Source organism: Thunnus maccoyii, chromosome 4, assembly GCF_910596095.1.
Source record: "Thunnus maccoyii chromosome 4, fThuMac1.1, whole genome shotgun sequence".
Classification (NCBI taxonomy): Eukaryota; Metazoa; Chordata; class Actinopteri; order Scombriformes; family Scombridae; genus Thunnus; species Thunnus maccoyii.
The window spans coordinates 2,171,814-2,190,656 of NC_056536.1; the positions used below are offsets into that span (position 1 = coordinate 2,171,814).

Here is an 18,843-nt window from a genome sequence, read left to right on the forward strand (position 1 = left end):
AAACAAATATTTATGTGGACATCTGTGCACATGGATTAAGAACTTTAATGTAAAACATTTTATTTTATGAAACTCCCAATATGGGTGTAAATACGTCAAAGGTTGAGTCGAGTCAAGTTATTCAGACAATCGATCATATTAGTCTATAAAGTAACAAAAAAGTGAAATAAAGCATGTTTTGAGAGGAAGTACATTTGACAAATCCAATTTTACAAAAGGGAAGTAAAATGATGCCCATGTCAAATCGCTTCTGTTTTCTCTTTTGCCCTGAACTCAACCTCCCAGGCAGTTTCCTCCCAGTCTGTGTGATATAGAAACGTTTCCATATGCTCTGTGCAGTTTTGCGGACCGTCACCCTGTGATGGCTGCATCTGCTGCCACGCAACAGATCTGGATGTTGGTGGCCCTTCTGTGTTCACACATCTTGTTTTTTTCTATAGTTTACACTTTATAGTTCATTTTTGTTTTCATGGTTCAGTTTGACCTTTCCCCGCGCGCCACATTCACATATACACCAGAAAAATATACACACGACACATATCTTTTATTTCAATCATCATGAATTGATTTATCAACAACGGACATGCATTTAATATCAGAGATATTAGGAGGGGTTTGAAAACACAGAGATGGGACAAACTTCTTTTAGCAGCAGGATTTGTATGCAACCTGACAGAAATCATCCCTGAAAGGCTCAACCCAGGGCTGAAATTTGCCAATGTCTTTATGTTGGGTAAAACTGGGCAATTTTGGTGTCTGCTGGATGGCTGATTTACGCTTCACTCATTATTTCACGGTGTCTCATTGGCTGAAAGTATGCACAATGGGCGGGCGCAATCGTCGTGGCACTGTCGGGGGCGGGACTGTCAGGTCCGACAGGAAAACTAAAGAAAGGCGAGTAACGTTGTCTCAAATAAAACGGTAAAATGATGTTTTAGTGTCTACTCAGAATCTGTCACTGCTTAGTTGCTCTCTATATAAAGGCTTCTGCTAGAATTAAGCAATATATTGGTATCATAATCATGTGTCCAGCTTGACAAGAGGCCAGTTGTCTGGACATATTAATCAAAGTTAGCAAGCTAACAGTTAGCTTCCTTAGATGTAATGGAAACTGCGGCTAGCTAGAAGTTAGCTGACACTCCACTGATTCGGAAACAAACATACGCCAAATATAAAATTACTTAAACTAATGTGACATTCAGTTAGGTAGGAAAGTTATCTGTAACGTAAAGCATTTCACCAGAGGTTGAGTTGACAAACACAGCAGTCCTCAACATTAGAAGTAACAGTTAAAGCTAAAAACAGTGAGTAAGTGAGATTATAACGCAACGTCAACATAAAATTCACCAGCTACGCCTGGTAACTACCGAAAGTATCTTAAACGCTCTATTTGTGCCATTACTTACCACTTTTAAAGCTTTATTTGCCAAAGTAAAAATATAAAAAAGTTAGACGTCTCAGCTTGAAAATAAAGAAATAAAAAATAGATAATTACAATAAAGGGAAATTGGATAAATGATAATAAATAAATCATAAATGACCAAAAACAATAAATAAGAAGATGCCACTGCAGAGACGTTATGTGGTGCTTGGCAACGTTTTTTCTATGTGCTTCAAACATTCTTGACCCTTTATTTTTATTTATTTTTATTTATTTTTTTTTTTTTACAGGGAATTGATTTCAGTGTATCTTTGTAATAAGATCAATCCAAAAAACCCGAAAAACTTATGAATAATTTAACTGAATTAATCATATCGTATGGGAAGGAGGAATTACAATCAAAGTAAGCAACACTGTCTATATTTCTGTATATTGTAACCTGCAGTGGGGTCCAAAAATCTCAGACCACTAGTCAATAATATAATACATTTTTAATTACATTTTATTACAACTGATAATATTAGCTTAACAGTTTGAGTGAAAAGTTGAATCCTTGAAAAATGTACATGAAATTCAGAATATCTTAGTATCTGGTATGTCCCCTTTTTGCTTTAATGACAGCATGCAGTCGAGCTGGCATGGACTCCACGAGTTTGTGCAAAACCTGATGACCCTCGTCAGCCTGGCATGATTTGACAATGTTCAAAAGAGCTTCTTGTGATGTCACAGAATGCTTGGCTTTCTCAGTCTTCAGGTGCCCCCATAATGGGGTTGAGGTCCAGGGACTGTGGAGGAAAGTCCATGACAGTCAGGACTCCTTGGTCTTTTTTGGTCTTCAAGTAGTTCTTGTCAAAGCTTTGAGGTGTGTTTGTGTTCATTATCCTGCTGCAGTATAGAGACAGGGCACAATGAAGACCCACCCACCCCGGAGGGAAATCAATTCATTGCTCTCCATTGACTTTGTACTGCATGAAGCTGCCTCCTTCTCACTTCTGTCTGCTAGCAAACAACAGAAAAATGCCTGAAAGCTGCTGTGTGGTTGGATGCACCACCAGCAGGGTAAAGAACCCAAAGTTGAAGGTTTACAAGCTGCCAAACTGAAAAACTGAGCGTTTAAGATGACAGAAATGGATACAGGGCTGTGTGCCCTGCGGTGGGAGAGATAGACCTGAACTGTGCTCAAAAACCTGCGTATATATGTCTGGACATGTTGCTAACAGAACAGCTGTTAAAAGCCCTCCTCCAGTGTATTTTGACATTTTTAAGATATTTCATATTAGTCATTTCCTGAGAATGTTGATTAGCCACACTGTTCGCCAAATATTTTCTGACAAATAACGCTAAGCTGACATTATCATTATTATAGTAACTAACTGATGAAAAAAACTACTCCATCTGTCTTTGGCTGCAGATTTGTGGTGACGCTCTGAACCGTCCAGACGTGTGTTTGTTAAGCTGTTGTTATCACGTTTCACTGTGATTGGCACAGCTGTGTCAGAGCTATGAGAGCAGTGATGTGATTGGCTGAGAGAGTTTTTATTAATCACCACACCAGCTGATCTATATTCACTCAGCCCTTTGGCACGTTGTGCTGCTGCACATACATGAACCATAGTAGCAGGTGCGCATGGAGACGCCCACACAGTCCGTGTGCTGAGACCTGCCGTGCTGTGCTCGGCATTTATTATTCAAATGTCAACTTAGGGTGCAAAGTATTAAACTGAGGGTGCAATACATGCTTTTGCACCCTCGTAGAACCGGGCCTGGCCACTGGATAGATGATCCATCAATAACGAATCCATTGTCTGATCTCAACTATGGATTTCACATGTTTCTTTTGCTGACATCTATATAGCTAATGCTGTAGCATGCGGACAGGTTAGGCTATAATATGGTTACCATTCCAATACATCACCGGTGTTCTAGAATGGCAATCTGGTTGCCATGGCAACGGATTATGTTATTATATGAGAGAGAATGTTAACCGTTAAACAATAAGTAACACTGGCTAGAGTGGGGCTTTAATTGAATCGTATGTGGTTGTAATAGATGTTTATGATGTCTGTGCAGGTTTTGCTTTGGTTGTTTAAAGTTACCTGTCGAGAAGAAACATAATGTGTGTTAAGAGGGAAGGCTGACATGCTGAAATCTAATGTTTTTTCCAGCTACAGGTATTTATTTAGTGTTTCAGCCCTCGGATGAAGTTTATGGCGCCGGTTGTTTTCTCCTCCAGTGGGCGTGGTCTCCACAAAGATGCAAAGCAGAAGGTCCAGCATGTCTCTGAAGTGGTACTTCTCTTTGGTCAGGGTGTAATGAGTTCGGTACAGGTGTCCAACTCCAGACTTGAATATTCCCAGCACCATGTTTGACTGTGGGTTTGATAAACTGGTATCATCTCTCTCCTGTTAGTCTCCTTACATTCACCCTTCTGTTACTGCCATACATCTCAAACTTGGATTCATCAGTAAATAGGACTTTTTCCAGTCATCCACTGTGAAATGCTGCTATTTCTTATCCCACACTAAGCGTTTTGCCTCGTTTGTCCTCCTCAGAAGCGGTTTAGAAACTGCTCCTCATCCTCTGAGACAACACAGCCTTCTTTTGACACTAATGATTGATTAGAGTCTTGCCTTCTTTATTTAGCAACTTCTATATCTGTGATGAAGTTGCTTTTCTATCTCTCAGGGAACAAAGCTTGATGCATTGATCTTCTGGTTGTGTGATGCTCCATGCACTGCGTCCTTAGAAACCTTTAGTCTAACCGTGATGTGACACTGAGAAAGCTCCTCTTTGTTCAGAAGAACAACTTGACTTCTGACACTTTCACTTAGTTCTGATGTTTCCCACTATCACAATGCTACTTAGTGAGCAATGATCTGCTGGAAACTGTATAACAGGTGAACACTGGCTGCAGGTTGAGTTGCTCTGGAATAATGCAGAATCTATAATATTTATTCTTCATTTTACATCTCATAACTTCTTGTGTTCTTAAATGTTTCTGAATCCTCAAACTTTTTGATTATTTCCACGTGAAAATATTCGAGATTTTCAATGTGGTCTCAGACTTTTGGACCCTACTTTATATCCTTTAGATATTTCTCCAAATCTTTACAAAACTTGACAGAGTAAATGTGTGAATGATTCTTCTGATATCTAAGTCAGTAAATCTTCCAGTCATATTATTACAGTGATACATTTAGTGAAGGAATTTAAAGTTCATTTCTTTCAATATACAAAACTTAAATGAACTTAAAAGAACTGGACCTGTAACAGATAAATCCCTCTGAAATGGCACATAAATAAATCAATCAATAAATCAATAGACAGGTCTTCTTGAAGTTGAGGTTAAACATTTAGATTTTGTTTGAGTGTAACATTTTGCATCCATGGATTCCAAGATATTTTCCACTTTCAAACAAAAGATTTCACACTTTGAGTTCTTTCAACACATTTGAGATTTATCATGAAGAAATGATGCCGTGTCATCAGCCAGTGGAGTTCTTGTGATTTCTAAGTTACAAGTTTTAGTTACATCTGACACTTAGAGAGAAGAACTCCAATAAAAAACAAAATAAGACACACGCTCGTCTAACACCACATGAAAAAGAAATCTAGGAGTTGTGATAGATTATTACACAACTATTAATATCCTATTAAAGCATGGAAATAATCGAGATAAAATGTTACCAAGCTTGAAATAAAAAATAATGTCCAGTGGAATCAAAAATGTATAAAAGTCTTAAAAAAACAAGTAAGACTTCAGAATCTATAGAAGAAGTTGAACAGCAGCCTGAAGACTATTTGTGACGGATAAATAGTTTTATTCAACCTCTGATTTTTACACCTTTAGTGGAAAACCTTGTAATCAATGTTTAGCATTCAATCAGTAAAACATCTGGTTTGGATAAGAAGGTTATTAAACCCTTTTTCATGCTCGCCTGTCTAATAATTCTTTATACACAGGAACAAATGATTGTCGTGATAACTTTCTTTCTCCATAGTATTGTAAAGTGCTGTGCAGTGTTTTGGTGTCTGATAAACCTTCAGACTCATTGATCTCTAACTTCTCTTTAAAAAAAAAAAGATAAAATTGTTGAAATGTTGTAGCTATAACTAATGAGAGTTTAGGATTGTGTGATTCATGAGCATGTGTTGACAATTTGAAGAGTTGTTGAACATGCAGTTGACTGTGTTTTGATGTGTGTGTCACTGCTCCGCCGGGTTCTTCTTCTTCATGGGTGTGTTAACACATCAGAAAGGTTGTTGCTGGGAGGAAACATTCAACCAGAGATTGATGCAAACTATTTCCACATAGATCACACCCCGGGTGTTCCTGTTGAGCCTTTGACTTTTCATGGCTCTATAGTTTTGTGTTTCTGTTCATACCACTGTCTAACCTCAGGACTCCTCTAACTAACCCTGACCTCTGATCTGAATCTGATCTAGTCTATTGATAAATGTCTGTTTTCATCTCCTTCAGATGGCTGCAATCAGGAAGAAACTGGTGATAGTTGGTGATGGAGCCTGTGGGAAGACCTGCCTCCTCATAGTGTTCAGCAAGGACCAGTTCCCTGAAGTTTATGTGCCCACAGTCTTTGAAAACTATGTAGCAGATATTGAGGTGGATAGTAAACAGGTAAGTGTCTTCATATCTACAGCAGTGTGTGTAGTCTGAGGCTCTCCCTGGTAATAACATCATCTGTACGGTATGTGGATCAGTTATCAGCTGATTATAGACTCTGGTATTAAAGAAATAGTTTGACATTTGAAGGACTGATACTGACTGATGTCTGTGCTCGTCATTCTCTCTCAACCTCACACAATATTTTGATGCCGGGAATAAAATGTTTTGATTAGTTTCCAGAGAGATATTTAATTTATGTAGTGACTGTAAACATCACCGTTGCTGCTCCAGAAACATTTAGTTATATTTAAAATATAAATCATTTCAAATCCTGCTCTGAATTGTGTTGCCTGGCAACCAGGTGATGACAAGACTCTAAGAACTCTATTGTTCACCAAGAAATAGTTCAACCACACAACTCCTCATAAAAATCACAAACTTTTACATTTCAGTTTCTGTATGAGATACAACATGTTAACGACTGGGCTGTAGAGCTGTTAATGAGTTGAAAGTTTATTTACAACTTGAAAGAATCTACAGCAGAAAGAAACTCAGCATCTTTATAACATCTGCATTTAAAACAGATGATCTTAATATACTCAAAATGTACAGAAAAGAGACAGTTATACTTTTGATAACTAGCTTAAAGTACATATGGACTGAAGTTTCCAACAGAATCACACTGCACAGTAAACTGGTAAATTGTGGAGAAATGTAAAGATATATATTACATAAACCATTCTATTATGTCAGGGTTTGTCCTTAATTGTTTGTGGAAATCAGAAAATGTAAATTAAAAAAAAGAAGATCTAAAGGATTTGACTCAAATCCAAACTGTCTGGAGTCTGTTTATGAGGAAGTCAGTTGCAGAGTGTGGTACTCAATCCCAGAGAGCTACTTCAATCAGTTTCATGGGGGAGGTTGTATTGTAACATGCTAGTGTTTAACTGTTATGATTGTTACTGTTCAGACATGAGGTCTGTTGAGTTACAGTACTGATATTTCCAGACTGTCAGTGAACATGTTGAAGCCTGTGTGTCATGTGAGCTACCTGTAACAGTGATCAGTGGGAGATAGCACAGCTGTAATAGGCTGACAGTTAAGGGGGTTGCTCTTGTCTTCTTTCAGTTTTTGGCACTCAGCGGTTAGCCTGATGTTACGAGAGGCTAAGTGAGAGGCTAGTGCAGGGTTTTTAGTTGTTTTGGCGTTGGCTACGGCTCACAGTAGCCTGTGTTATTATGCGCAATAAAGTTGCAGCGAAAACCTGCTAACGTCTCATCATCTGCTTATCGAGGGAGCCTAAATAAACAAACAGCATTCTGACGGAGGTGTTGTTATTATCAAGGTGTGCAAGAACTGAGTGGAGGACAGTGGAGATGGCATCTTCTGTGGATCTGTTGATTCTGTATGCAAACTGGTACCAGGCTGTCTGGGATGTTGTCTTTGATGTGCCACGGGGCGCTGGTCGTTCAGACTAGATCTTGACTAGACTTGATCTGGGATGTTAGGATGGAGCCAGGTCTCTGTAAAGATGTGGACACAACACTCTCTGATTTCCCTTGGCTGAGTTAGCCTCAGTCTGCGACCAGACATTAGACAGAAGTACGCTGGGTCCAGGCTAGGTTAGCTTAGCTCTGATCCGGGCTCTCTTCCCTCTCTTCTGCACTTCCTTTTCCAACGTTGATGACTGTATTTCTGTCATAAATAACACATGCTTTATTAATAAAGGCGAAAAAATAGCAAATTAAAACAAAAATGTAGCAAAGTTTTAGGGAGCTACCGGCCGCTGCATCTGCATGTGCCGCCGTTGTGACTGTGACTTTAAAGGTTAGTGGAGGTTCAGAAACAGCTTTTACTTCTCTCACAGCTTGAGAAACATTTGTGAAGTGTGTCGTAACCTGCTTGCGTTTGTAGGTGGAGCTGGCTCTGTGGGACACAGCAGGTCAGGAGGACTACGATCGACTGCGTCCTCTGTCTTATCCAGACACTGATGTCATCCTCATGTGTTTCTCCATCGACAGTCCCGACAGTTTAGGTGAGATTTTCCTCTTTTCTCTCTATTGTTGTTTGACACACACACACACACACTGTTTGCATCTGCTGCAGGTCCTACATGTTTACCTTGTGTCTCATGTAGAGAACATCCCTGAGAAGTGGACTCCTGAGGTCAAGCATTTCTGTCCCAATGTGCCCATCATTCTTGTGGGAAACAAGAAAGACCTGAGGAACGACGAGCACACACGCCGAGAGCTGGCGAAGATGAAGCAGGTCAGTGAGGCCGGCTCTCTGATGCAGATGCTTTCAGGAGTCTTTAAGGGTTAATATACGGTCACTCAGAACTGGTTCTTATGTGTTATCGACCACATCACAAATCCAATGTGTTTATAGTTGTTCCGAACGGCCGCTGTCTGTCCAGCCATCACAGACAGGGGAGGGGGATAACTCAGTCTCTCCTGAAAGGCAGTCATAGTGTTGCACTCATGTTCGCATGAAACGTGACAGAAGTAGTTGTATCATGAGTGAAAAAGGAGAGCTAGAGAGAGAGAGACATAAACCTCACCTCTGCACAGCTGAACAGTCCCCCTTGTATCTGCCGTCAGAGAGGTGCAGGAGGGCGTTTAGTGTTCAGCCTGTGAAGGTTTATATGCACAGAATGATGTGCTAATGTGGAGCTACGGGAATATGATCAAAGCCAGGATAAATACAGCGTAGCGTGCATGTAAACATTCTCATTGCCTGCAAGGTGTGCAAGTCCGTCCACAGATGGAGTCATGTAGTAGTAGACGGTAAAACAAAACATACAACAGTAGATGATTTTTTTGATCTACACCATTAATGCCAGTGAAGCAGAGGATGTCTCAAGCTAGTCTACAGCAGTGAGGTCAGATCATTCCAGGGGGGTTTTGATGGATGGGTATTGTTTTTCATATTTAAAACCTCATAACTTTGTGATCCTTTACTTCATAAATGTCTGCTTTTAAAAACGCATTTAAAACCCTGAAACTAATGAGGAGAATTACTGAGCTACAAAGTAAACAAGCAGCAAAGAGCTGTTTTAGTTATTATGGCATATGACAGCAAGTGTGTGTGTTACTACTTACTCCATCTGTGGACGGACTTGCACACCTATAAAAAGATATGATAAGCTCCTAAAATGCAACACATCATTAAAGATTAAAGCAGTGGTTCCAACCTTTTTGGCTGTAGTTGTGTCTCATGTTTCAGATGTTCATAAGGTGATATCCCCTCTAAACCTCTAGTCTAAGTATATATGAAGTAGTTGAAACTAGCTCCACCTCCACAATCTACACCACTGATGCTTCAGTACTAATAATCTAATGATGTCCTACAGTATAGAATTTTATGAACTTAAATTTTTAACATCAAATTTAAAACTTTTTAAGACTTTTAAAGGAACTGCAGGAACCCTGAATTTGTTGTTTGGAGCCGCTTGTTGTACACACAACACAATAACAGACAAACAACCAAATCAATAATATGATATACAGCACAGAAAAGGAATAAAAAACACCAGGGAGCTGTGTGTGGAATAAAAAATCCATGAATAAGATAAATAAGCTTGATAAAAACATCTATCAACAATGACAATGCTAAGACCTACGGAGCATTTAGTAGTGGACTTGCAGTGGGAATAAAGGACTAGGAATAGTGGTTAGTAAAACATGATGACGCCCTGATGGCAACAGAGAAAATTAACTTGCAAGAACCCAGAAGAAGCCAAAATACTTTCTGGAGGATTTGGTGGTCGCAAAAAGAATTCAATTCTCTTTGTTCTGTTAATCTGAAGTAAAAGTACAACAACACATTAATGTCAAAATATTCAATTATAAGTAAACGTCAATTCAAAATCCCTCACAAGTAAAAGTACAACATTATGAGAAAATGTACTATAAGTATCAAAAGTAAAAGTACTCATTCTGCAGGAAAAGACATATCAGTGACATAGGCAGAAATCACGCAGCGCTCTAACAAAGACCAATCATACTTAATAGCTTCTGAAACACATATGTTAACCAAAATAGGCCGTTACAATGCACCACAGTTTAATCATACAAGCTTTATACATCATCAGAGGCAACGTTACAGGACCAAGATGAACATCATTAATCAAGCATATGGACAGAGGTACAACGGCAACAACAAGCTCAGTAATGTTTAAAATGACACCTGACCATAGCCTGGCATGGCGGCCACATAAACCACACACACACACACACACACACACACACATACACACCCGTACACACACACAGAGACACAGTAACATCGATGTACAATTGGATTTTATGCTGATGTTAATAAACAATCATATTGAAATAGGCAATAAGCTACTACAATCTGAAATTGTACATTAGCTTACTTTTGATGATTACAGCAGGAGACGACGGGGCTTGGTGTTGAACATTGAAAGTATTTCATTATAGTCCCACACTTCAGTCAGCTCTCTGAGAGCAGGGACAAAGAGTTCAGTCTGTATGTCATCATTGATGCCTTGATGCCAGTTTTTATCTGACTGACAGCTTTACAACCCAGCCATGAGAGAGAGGAGGAGACTACCATAGACTGTAAAAGAATATGGACATAGTCACCATGATGTCACCCGTTGGTTTCTGAAGAGCAGTTTTGAAGCTCAAAGTGGGCGGCTCCGGCCGTCGCCATCTTGGCTGTTCCTGACTCTGCCTGTCTCCCGGCTAATCCAAAATGGGCTGGCTGCTGAAATAAGCTACCTAGGAGCTAGCAATCTGTCACTCAAAGTAGCCACAACCTTAATTATGCATAATTTACAGCTTAATAAAATTTAAATGGGTGAGTTATTAAAAATTAACCCCTGTACAGTTGTCATGAAAGAGGAAATTAGCTATAGAGCCCAAAACCATTTTTTTTAAAAAACGTACGAGGCTGTAAACATGTTTATTTTTGCTGTAAAGTTGGGCAGTTTAACATGGGGGTCTATGTGGATTGACTTGCTTTTGGAGCCTCAAGTGGCCATTCGAGGAATTGCAGGTTGCTGCTTGGGGACGACATCTCTCTTTGTTTGATAATGTTGAAAGTTAGGCTTTATATTGGGTTTCCTGACTCATTTTAAAAAAGACGAGAAAAAGAGAGAGAGGGGCGAGCACCAGGTGATTTACTATGAAGACAGACCGTTTAATATTAATAAACTGTGAACAAACAAGTGAACAGCGAGCCTCTCAGCTCTGTGTCTGAGTGCAGCGGGGACTGTTTGATACAAACACTGTCACATCACAGTGGGGTGGGGCTTCTGGGCTCTGACTCGACTTCACACTTGGTGGGTGTACTGCTGAGGACCAAAGGAAGCACAGTGATGAGTGTGAAGTTGTTTGCACATGTGACACATTTAATAAACTTTGAATAAGCAAGCAAACAGCAAGCTGCTCAGCTCTGTGTCTGAGTGCAGTTGGGACTGTTTGATACAAACACCATCACATCCCTGCAGGGTGGGGCTTTTGGGCTCTGACTCGCTGAGCGGGACAAAGGCACGCGTCTCGCTCAATGAAGCTGCCCGAGAGAGAGGAACGAGCACACACAGGAGAAATAAACAGAGGCGTAGACAGTAAAACTAGCCAATCAGAGCAAAGACATATTTGATTGGCAGCAGAATCAACCAATGGAAGGCCATTAACTGCTTCTACGGTTCAACCTCAGTTTAGTCTCACTGGTGAAGTTTCTGTCTGGATTAAAACCATTTGATTTATTAAACCCTTATTGTTTTAATTGACATGTTTGTCAGTTGATACATACATACATATATATATATATATATATATATATATATATATATATATATATATATATATATATATATATATATATGGTTCTCAAGAAATAATAAGCAATCTGCCCGTTCCGAACATGCATGTTTTGAACGGGCACTGCACTAGTTTATCAAAAGACAACTGATCACAAAAGTGAACGATGAGTCATTCGTCGTAATGTTTTACAAAAGCATGAATAAGACAATAAAAAACAAACAACTAGACCTCCACATCAGGCACTGGACCACCGATGGGACGGCAACATATGTTTACTCCGGCTACTATGGTTTTCAGTTCCTGGGTCACTCCACAGAGGATTTACTGGATACATTCAAGGTAAGCCAACAGAGCCTCTTATCAGATCACAACAATTATACTCGATATTTACTTTTAATTCACTCAATATTGAAGTTCTGGTGGCCACGAAGGTCCGTTACCAGCAATCACTTTTAGGTGATTTGCAGGTGAAGGAGATGGTTTCAAACTAAATTTTGTTAAAGAGTGTGTTTTTTTTAATAGTACACACGTCTCAGCAGCAATTACGTGACTGTAATTGATCTTGTAGGTTCTATAGTACTGTACTAGGCATGAACATAAAATTTAATTAGAAAAGTTTCAACAACACTGAACATTTTAACCATCATGAGGTAGGATTTTCTGCTGGACCATTGCATTACACTGCATTAATTTTTGTTAGATGAACCTAATAAATTGGCAACTGAATGTACGGTATGTAACATACATAGATGTTCATAAAAAATGTGTTTGTGTTTGCCATTGTCTGTTGACCTACAAGTCACCAAAACCATACAGGCTGTCCTCTTCATTATAAATTATTCTATTATCACACCAGTAATTGTCATCTTAATAAGCTTTGGCTTTAAAGCTTATCTCATAATGTTCATCCCATGTCTTACACATACATGGCCTACATGATCTGCCATTAACTTGTTGTTTTGTTTTTATTTATTTTCTCCTCTGTACAGTGGTACAAAAGAGCTCAGCCTCAGTAAGATGTTGACGGTGTCAATGGATGGACCACATGTAAATTGAAAGTTTGTGCAGCTCCTACAACAAGAACATGGCTAACAGGTGGATCTCAAATTCAGATTGTTAGAAGCTGTGGTCTTCACACCATGCACATCTGTATGAAGAGCGGTTTTGGAGTGTGGCAAGTAGAGAAGCTTCTCAAAGCCCTGGACTTTGTCTTCCACTGAGCACCTGTAAGGCAGCAAGACTTCAACTTGGTGACAGAGTCTATAAAATTTCCCCTGCCTTTTTGTGGGCATTGCTGGCTTGAAAGTTTGCCAGCAGTGGCAAGAGCTATTGAAATTTGGCCATCCATTGTCACCTATTTGGACCAGGTCAAAATGAAGAAGCCTCCCAACCCAGGATCATCATCATCACACGACACAGTTGTAGAGGTCTGAATGGATCCCCTAACTCTACCAAAGTTCCTTCTTCTTCATGGTTGTCTCAACAAATTTTCAGCCATATCTCACCAAGTACCAAACTGATGTTCCCATGAGCCCCTTCCTCAGCTAAGACTTGGAAGATATTGTCATGGTAATCATTCAAGATTTTAAAAAATATTTTGAAACCATACACCTTTTTATTTCATTTATAGCCATGTTAAGTACATTTACTTTGTATCTTGTGTGCTTTATGCCATACTCCCCTTAAAATGTATTAAGAAAAAGGAAAAGAGTTGGATTTAGGACTCTGATTCTGAGGACAATTGTACATAATTCCTTTATTGTAATTACAATATTACTCACTCAATGGAAATCTTTTCTCAGATGCCTCATCAAGCGGGACGTCCTCGATGTTTCCCTGTCAAAGTAGAACCTATGGATCAGTCCAGAGCAGGTGGATGTTGGAATGGGAGCCACAGCTGCCTTTACAGTAGGTCACTCCCTTTCTCATTAGTTAGAAATGCTCCTTTATGAATTTATTACAAATATGATTCAAGTTGTTCATATAGTTTTAAATGCCTTGTGGTTTAAAGCACATCAATATTTGTGATGTTGTTTGCACAGATCACTTCCTTTCTACTTTTGTCAGGGAACATCAAGGAGTCAAAGCAGAGTAGACGAGTTTAGTCAGCTGCAGTTCTTGAAAGACAGTGGGATTGGTCTCTCAAACATCTGCAAGAACATACTGGATAAGTGCCCACTGAAGTATCCTTTGGTCCAAAACATGACATGTCTGGACCCAGCTAGAATATACTCTGAGCCAGATGTGTGCTTGCAGAGAATGAAGGACCTCATCCAGAGGTTTGTGCAGGATAAACAGTTGCCAAGTCCAACTTAGGAATAAGAAATGAGTTGACATTAAAAAAAAAGTATATTTTAATTCTCATAAGCTCTATTGTTTTAGCCTTATTAACAATAGTCCATGTCCAAATGCTGGTAATTTACCATGCCGCATTGAAGTTTAAGTACTTTTTGCATTCTGTGCATACTGTTTCCAGAAAACTTTCTGCACTTAATATTTTTTAATGGTGTTAGTATTTTGCACAAGAATAAGGTCCAATGTGTAAGCAAGAGCTAATATATATTTTCCATTTTTAAATACAGGTGATGTGTTTGAAAAGCAGTTCATGACATTCCTCTTCAACACTCTTCGACATGTTTTTGCACTGGCACATGAGCACCTCATCCTTTGTGAAGAAGCTGCTGTTCCTCTCCCATGGCCACAGTTGAACGGGGGTTCTCAGTCAACTAAGAAGTGGTTGTCGCCCAAAGACTTATCTGTGACCACGTGAGAGTGTATAATGCATCGACCCAGGTACAACTTACGAAAGAGTTGCTAAACTACTGTGCAACTGCGTGGACCAGGTACAGAATGCACCTGGATGAGGAAAAAAGGAAAAAGACAAACGATGAGCGGGTCTTTAAAAGCAAAAATGGCTGGAGATGAACTTGAGGATTTATGGAAGAAAAGAAAAACTATGCACAGTCTATGTGAGACCCTTAAAAAAGATGCAGACAGCTTTGCAGTTAGGAAACTTGGATAGAGAAATTGAGGAAAAAGGCTATGAGACATGTAAAGTGAAATTGTATCTTCTCAAATCCAAGGATGTAATCAGCCAGGGGTAAAGAATGTCTCCCGTAGTGTTGCAACACTCAGTAGAATGACAGGAAATAGATTATTAAAATAACCCCCCAACTCTAGTTTCTCATTCTTCTCTAGATTTGATGTTTTTCTCTGTTACGTATGTGTCATTGTATACTGTATTGAATTCTTTTGGGTTTTTGGACTGTTGGTCAAAGTAGTTTGAAGACACAACTTTGGGTTCCAGAAACCTTTTGGGAATTTGTCTTATTGTTTGACATTTCATAAACAATCAATAAATCAGTGAGTTTCAGCTGTGGTCCTCTGTACTGAGATGTGACATCTGGTTTTGATTTCTGATCATTTTATTTGAATAAAAAAATGGTTACACACGTTACACCTGTGTGCGTGGGATTAATAAAGTTGTTTGTGTTTTATTCAGTAACGGATCTGATAACTTCTTCCACTACTGCCACTTTTGCATTGGATTCAGCACTTGGTGTATTTCCATAAGAATATTATATCAGTTTCTCAATATCAATATCTGCTGATTTCGATTAGTTGATCTGATTATCCTTAATGACTTGTTTTTTTCCAAACAGGAACCAGTAAAGTCCGACGAGGGGAGGGACATGGCTAACCGCATCAATGCCTTTGGTTACTTGGAGTGCTCAGCGAAGACGAAGGACGGTGTGAGGGAGGTGTTTGAGATGGCCACCAGGGCAGCGCTGCAGGCCAAGAGACGAGGAAAGAAGGGTGGCTGCCTTCTGCTATAGAGCGTCAAGTCACACAGGATTGGGAGGGAAGAGGGAACCAAACCAGGCCAAGAAAAGCATCCCTCCTCTATGTCTGTTTTGTCACCAGGGTGGGCCAAATTAAACAGGGCTTGTAGAGATGAGAGAGAAAAGTGAAACCAGGCCAAAGAAGAAAAGAGGAAGGTCAAATGCAATGGAAAAAGGGAGTGTATACATTTAAGGTTATAGCTTTTAGCTTTCAAATGAAAATACTGTAATCTCTGGTGAGGATTTATAACACCCAAACTTAAGAGAACATGATCTCTCATGCATATTTCTCAAAGTGTGGCAGTTTATGTAAGTAATATCTCCAGTACTCTGAATGGTTTGTCATTGACACCAACTCCAAAAGAGTTCAGGAGTGTCACTGCACCCACAGATGTATGCCTGACCTCCATGGCTCGCAGTGTGATTGTGCTTGTCCTTCCCTTTGAAAAGCTATAGTATTTGATACAACTCCAATTAATTTAAAAAGCAAAAAGTTAGATTATTGGCATTTGAGCATAAATATATAATAACTGTAAGGAGACCAACTTATTTGAGTGTTTTATACAAGCTTGTTAATGAATGCAACACTTAAAGAATTGAGTTCAATCAGCTTAACTGTATGTGATTGAATTGATGTGGACTGTCAGACACACTGTATGCAGTTGGTTATTAAATGGTATAATCCTCTAGTCAGTTACCGTAAATCCTCAAATAGTGGTCAAAGCCTTAATTTACCGAAACTAGAGAGAGGACCAGGCCTTAATGTCAAACAGGGTTATATTAGAGTCAAGACTTCTTTCTGATTTCCCTGTGTTTATAAGTCCAGACGGGTGACAAATTAAAGGAAAAACCAACATAAAGTGTCTCAGTAAGGTGTTGGACCAACACGTGCCACCAGAACAGCTTCAGTAAGCCTCTGCATTGATTCTACAAGTCTCTGAAGTCTTCTGGAGGGACGAACAATGGGGGCATTGTTATGGTAGAGACCACTCCCATCAGGATAGAAATGTTTCATCATAGGATAAAGGTGATCACTCACAACATATTTGTATTGATTAGCAGGGACCTTTCCCTCTAAGAGGACAAGTGGACCCAAACCATGCCAGTAAAATACCCCCCAAAGTATAACAGAGCCACCAGATCCCCTTACTGTAGGGGTCAAGCACTCAGACCTGGACTGGTTTTTCGTTTGATTTGTCACCTGTCTGTATATTTCATCATGTTTCGTAGTAGAGGCCTCCCTGTTTTCTGATCTGCTCCTGTTTTAATTGTTGATGAACTCAGCACCTCCACCTGTAGTCTTGATATGTTCAATCTAATTATGTACATTTCCACAGCACTCATTCCATCATTGCAATAACAGAATCATGTCAAACTCACCACTCTGCTGCTCGGTGAGTTTCTCTATTTTAACACAAACACTGTCCTTTGTTTTTAATTATTTCAGTTCAGATTTTAATTATTTTACCCACAACATTTCTTGGCTTTTAATTTGAAACATCTGCAGGAAGTATTGAGTTTCAGTGACGGTAGTGGAAGCAATGGGAAATAATTAGTGAATGAAAACAGTATTTTTGTGAGAAGGTAAGCTCAGGAGCAATGTGGTGAGTTCAGCTAGGTTTCCATCCAAATATAGATCCAATTTTAACCAATGTTTCCAGAAAATTGGCACAAGAAAATACAAATTAATGCAGTTTTCCATCCATTACTGTCACATGACCAAATGGCCGACTGATGTACTGATGGAATTACTGTTGTGAAAATGTGCATTATACTGAATTTACCTTGTGAGACATTATTAGACCCAGCCTTTATTTGCCGTTTCTAATATGAGACTCACATGATTTAAATACCAGCTTTTATTTGAGAATTTATGGTATATGCCATGGTGTTATTGGGAGTGCATTTTACCATGTTTCCATTCTGCCAGTTCACTCATTGTTGACAGCTTTTCTTTTCTCGCTTCATATTCTGTTTTATGTTATTTTTTAACTCCATGTGATATTCTACTGGCTTACGTTGTATTATTTGCACACATGTTAAAACAAAAGTTCAGCGTGACTTAAACACTTTGAAAAAAATGTCAAATTATAAAATGCAAGATACGAGCATCTCCTAAAGGATTGGTTATTTGTAAGAGGAATATTCTTTTGTATACAAATGTATCCTCCAGTTATCTTTTTTAATATATTCTAAAGGAAATAAATTGTGAGAGACAATGACCAAATCCTGCCACTGGTGTCACTGTTCACATGCTTAACACCATTTCAGTTATTATTACAGATCATGCATTTGTTCACCACCAACAGGTAGCTCACTGAATACAGATTGATGCTGCAGAAGCAGAGTAGGGGTTTCTGGCACAACTTCACCTACTACAAAGGTGCACGGAGAAGGAAAAAAGTCTAAAGAGCTCAAAACTCCAGCAACTCTTCAAATCACTAGACTGAAAAGAATATGTGATGTTCCAGAGCAATATGATAAAAGTAAAGTCGAGATGTTATCCAAATTCAGAGAAAGAAATCACCAAGAAGATTGGCTTGTATGTGCAGAAAACAAAGTGGATTCAAGAGCAGAGGGGCTTATTTGCAGGCTCCAAATCTAAGCCACACCTTATTTACTGCACAACTTTCACCCCTAAAACTAAGAACATCAGTTTTCATAATTTTAAAACATTGGCATATTCTTCAAAATGACCCATCCTCGCAAGAAACCTTTAAAGATCTACCTGTGGTACCTTTTAAAAGAGGAGGAAACATGAGGGACAGGGTTGTTAGAGCATGTCAGCATTCTGAAGTCCTGAACTGTGAGCTCACAACTAAACCTCTTCAAGGCAACTTGAAGTGTGAAGCCTGCATAAACTGCTAATATACCAAAAACCAAAAAATGTTGTCTATATGATACAGTGTCCATGTGGTAAAACATATATAGGTGAGATATCTCGTTCTCTTAAAGAGCGCATCACTGAACAAAGGAGCTCCATTAAAAATAATGATGTAACCAGTCCTGTTGCACAACATTTCAATGAAAAGCAACATCATATTTCATCTTTATTTTTACAGGCATAGACGTGATTGAGTCCAGCCAAAGAGGGGAAATGTCAATTTTCTCTGGAAAAAGAAAGAAGCATTTTGGATTTTCTATTTCAAAAGTTTATTTCCAGGAGGCATGAATGAGGATTTATGTGGTTTTTATAATGTA

At 39.1% G+C, this 18,843-nt stretch overlaps 1 protein-coding gene and 1 long non-coding RNA gene across 5 annotated transcripts; both read left to right on the top strand.

Annotated features, from left to right (window-relative positions):
* The first annotated feature begins 813 nt into the window (after nt 1-813).
* On the top strand, nt 814-15,980 carry LOC121895127 (rho-related GTP-binding protein RhoA-C). Of its 2 annotated transcripts, none has more exons than XM_042407978.1 (5): nt 814-894; nt 5,862-6,017; nt 7,920-8,040; nt 8,143-8,273; nt 15,463-15,980. In XM_042407978.1, exons 2-5 carry the CDS (start codon nt 5,862-5,864, stop codon nt 15,634-15,636), a joined length of 582 nt encoding a protein of 193 aa, XP_042263912.1. In that variant the 5' UTR covers nt 814-894; the 3' UTR covers nt 15,637-15,980. The 2 variants fall into 2 exon arrangements, with proteins under 2 accessions (XP_042263912.1, XP_042263911.1); XM_042407977.1 differs by having other exon boundaries at nt 832-921.
* Nucleotides 11,898-15,430, top strand: LOC121895128. 3 transcript variants are annotated; one of them, XR_006095684.1, is made up of 5 exons: nt 11,898-12,139; nt 12,790-13,369; nt 13,603-13,708; nt 13,868-14,079; nt 14,383-15,430. It is a non-coding gene; the product is annotated as an uncharacterized LOC121895128 (long non-coding RNA). The 3 variants fall into 3 exon arrangements; XR_006095685.1 differs by having other exon boundaries at nt 11,898-13,369; nt 13,843-14,079; XR_006095683.1 differs by having other exon boundaries at nt 11,898-13,369.
* Nucleotides 15,981-18,843: the final 2,863 nt, after the last annotated feature.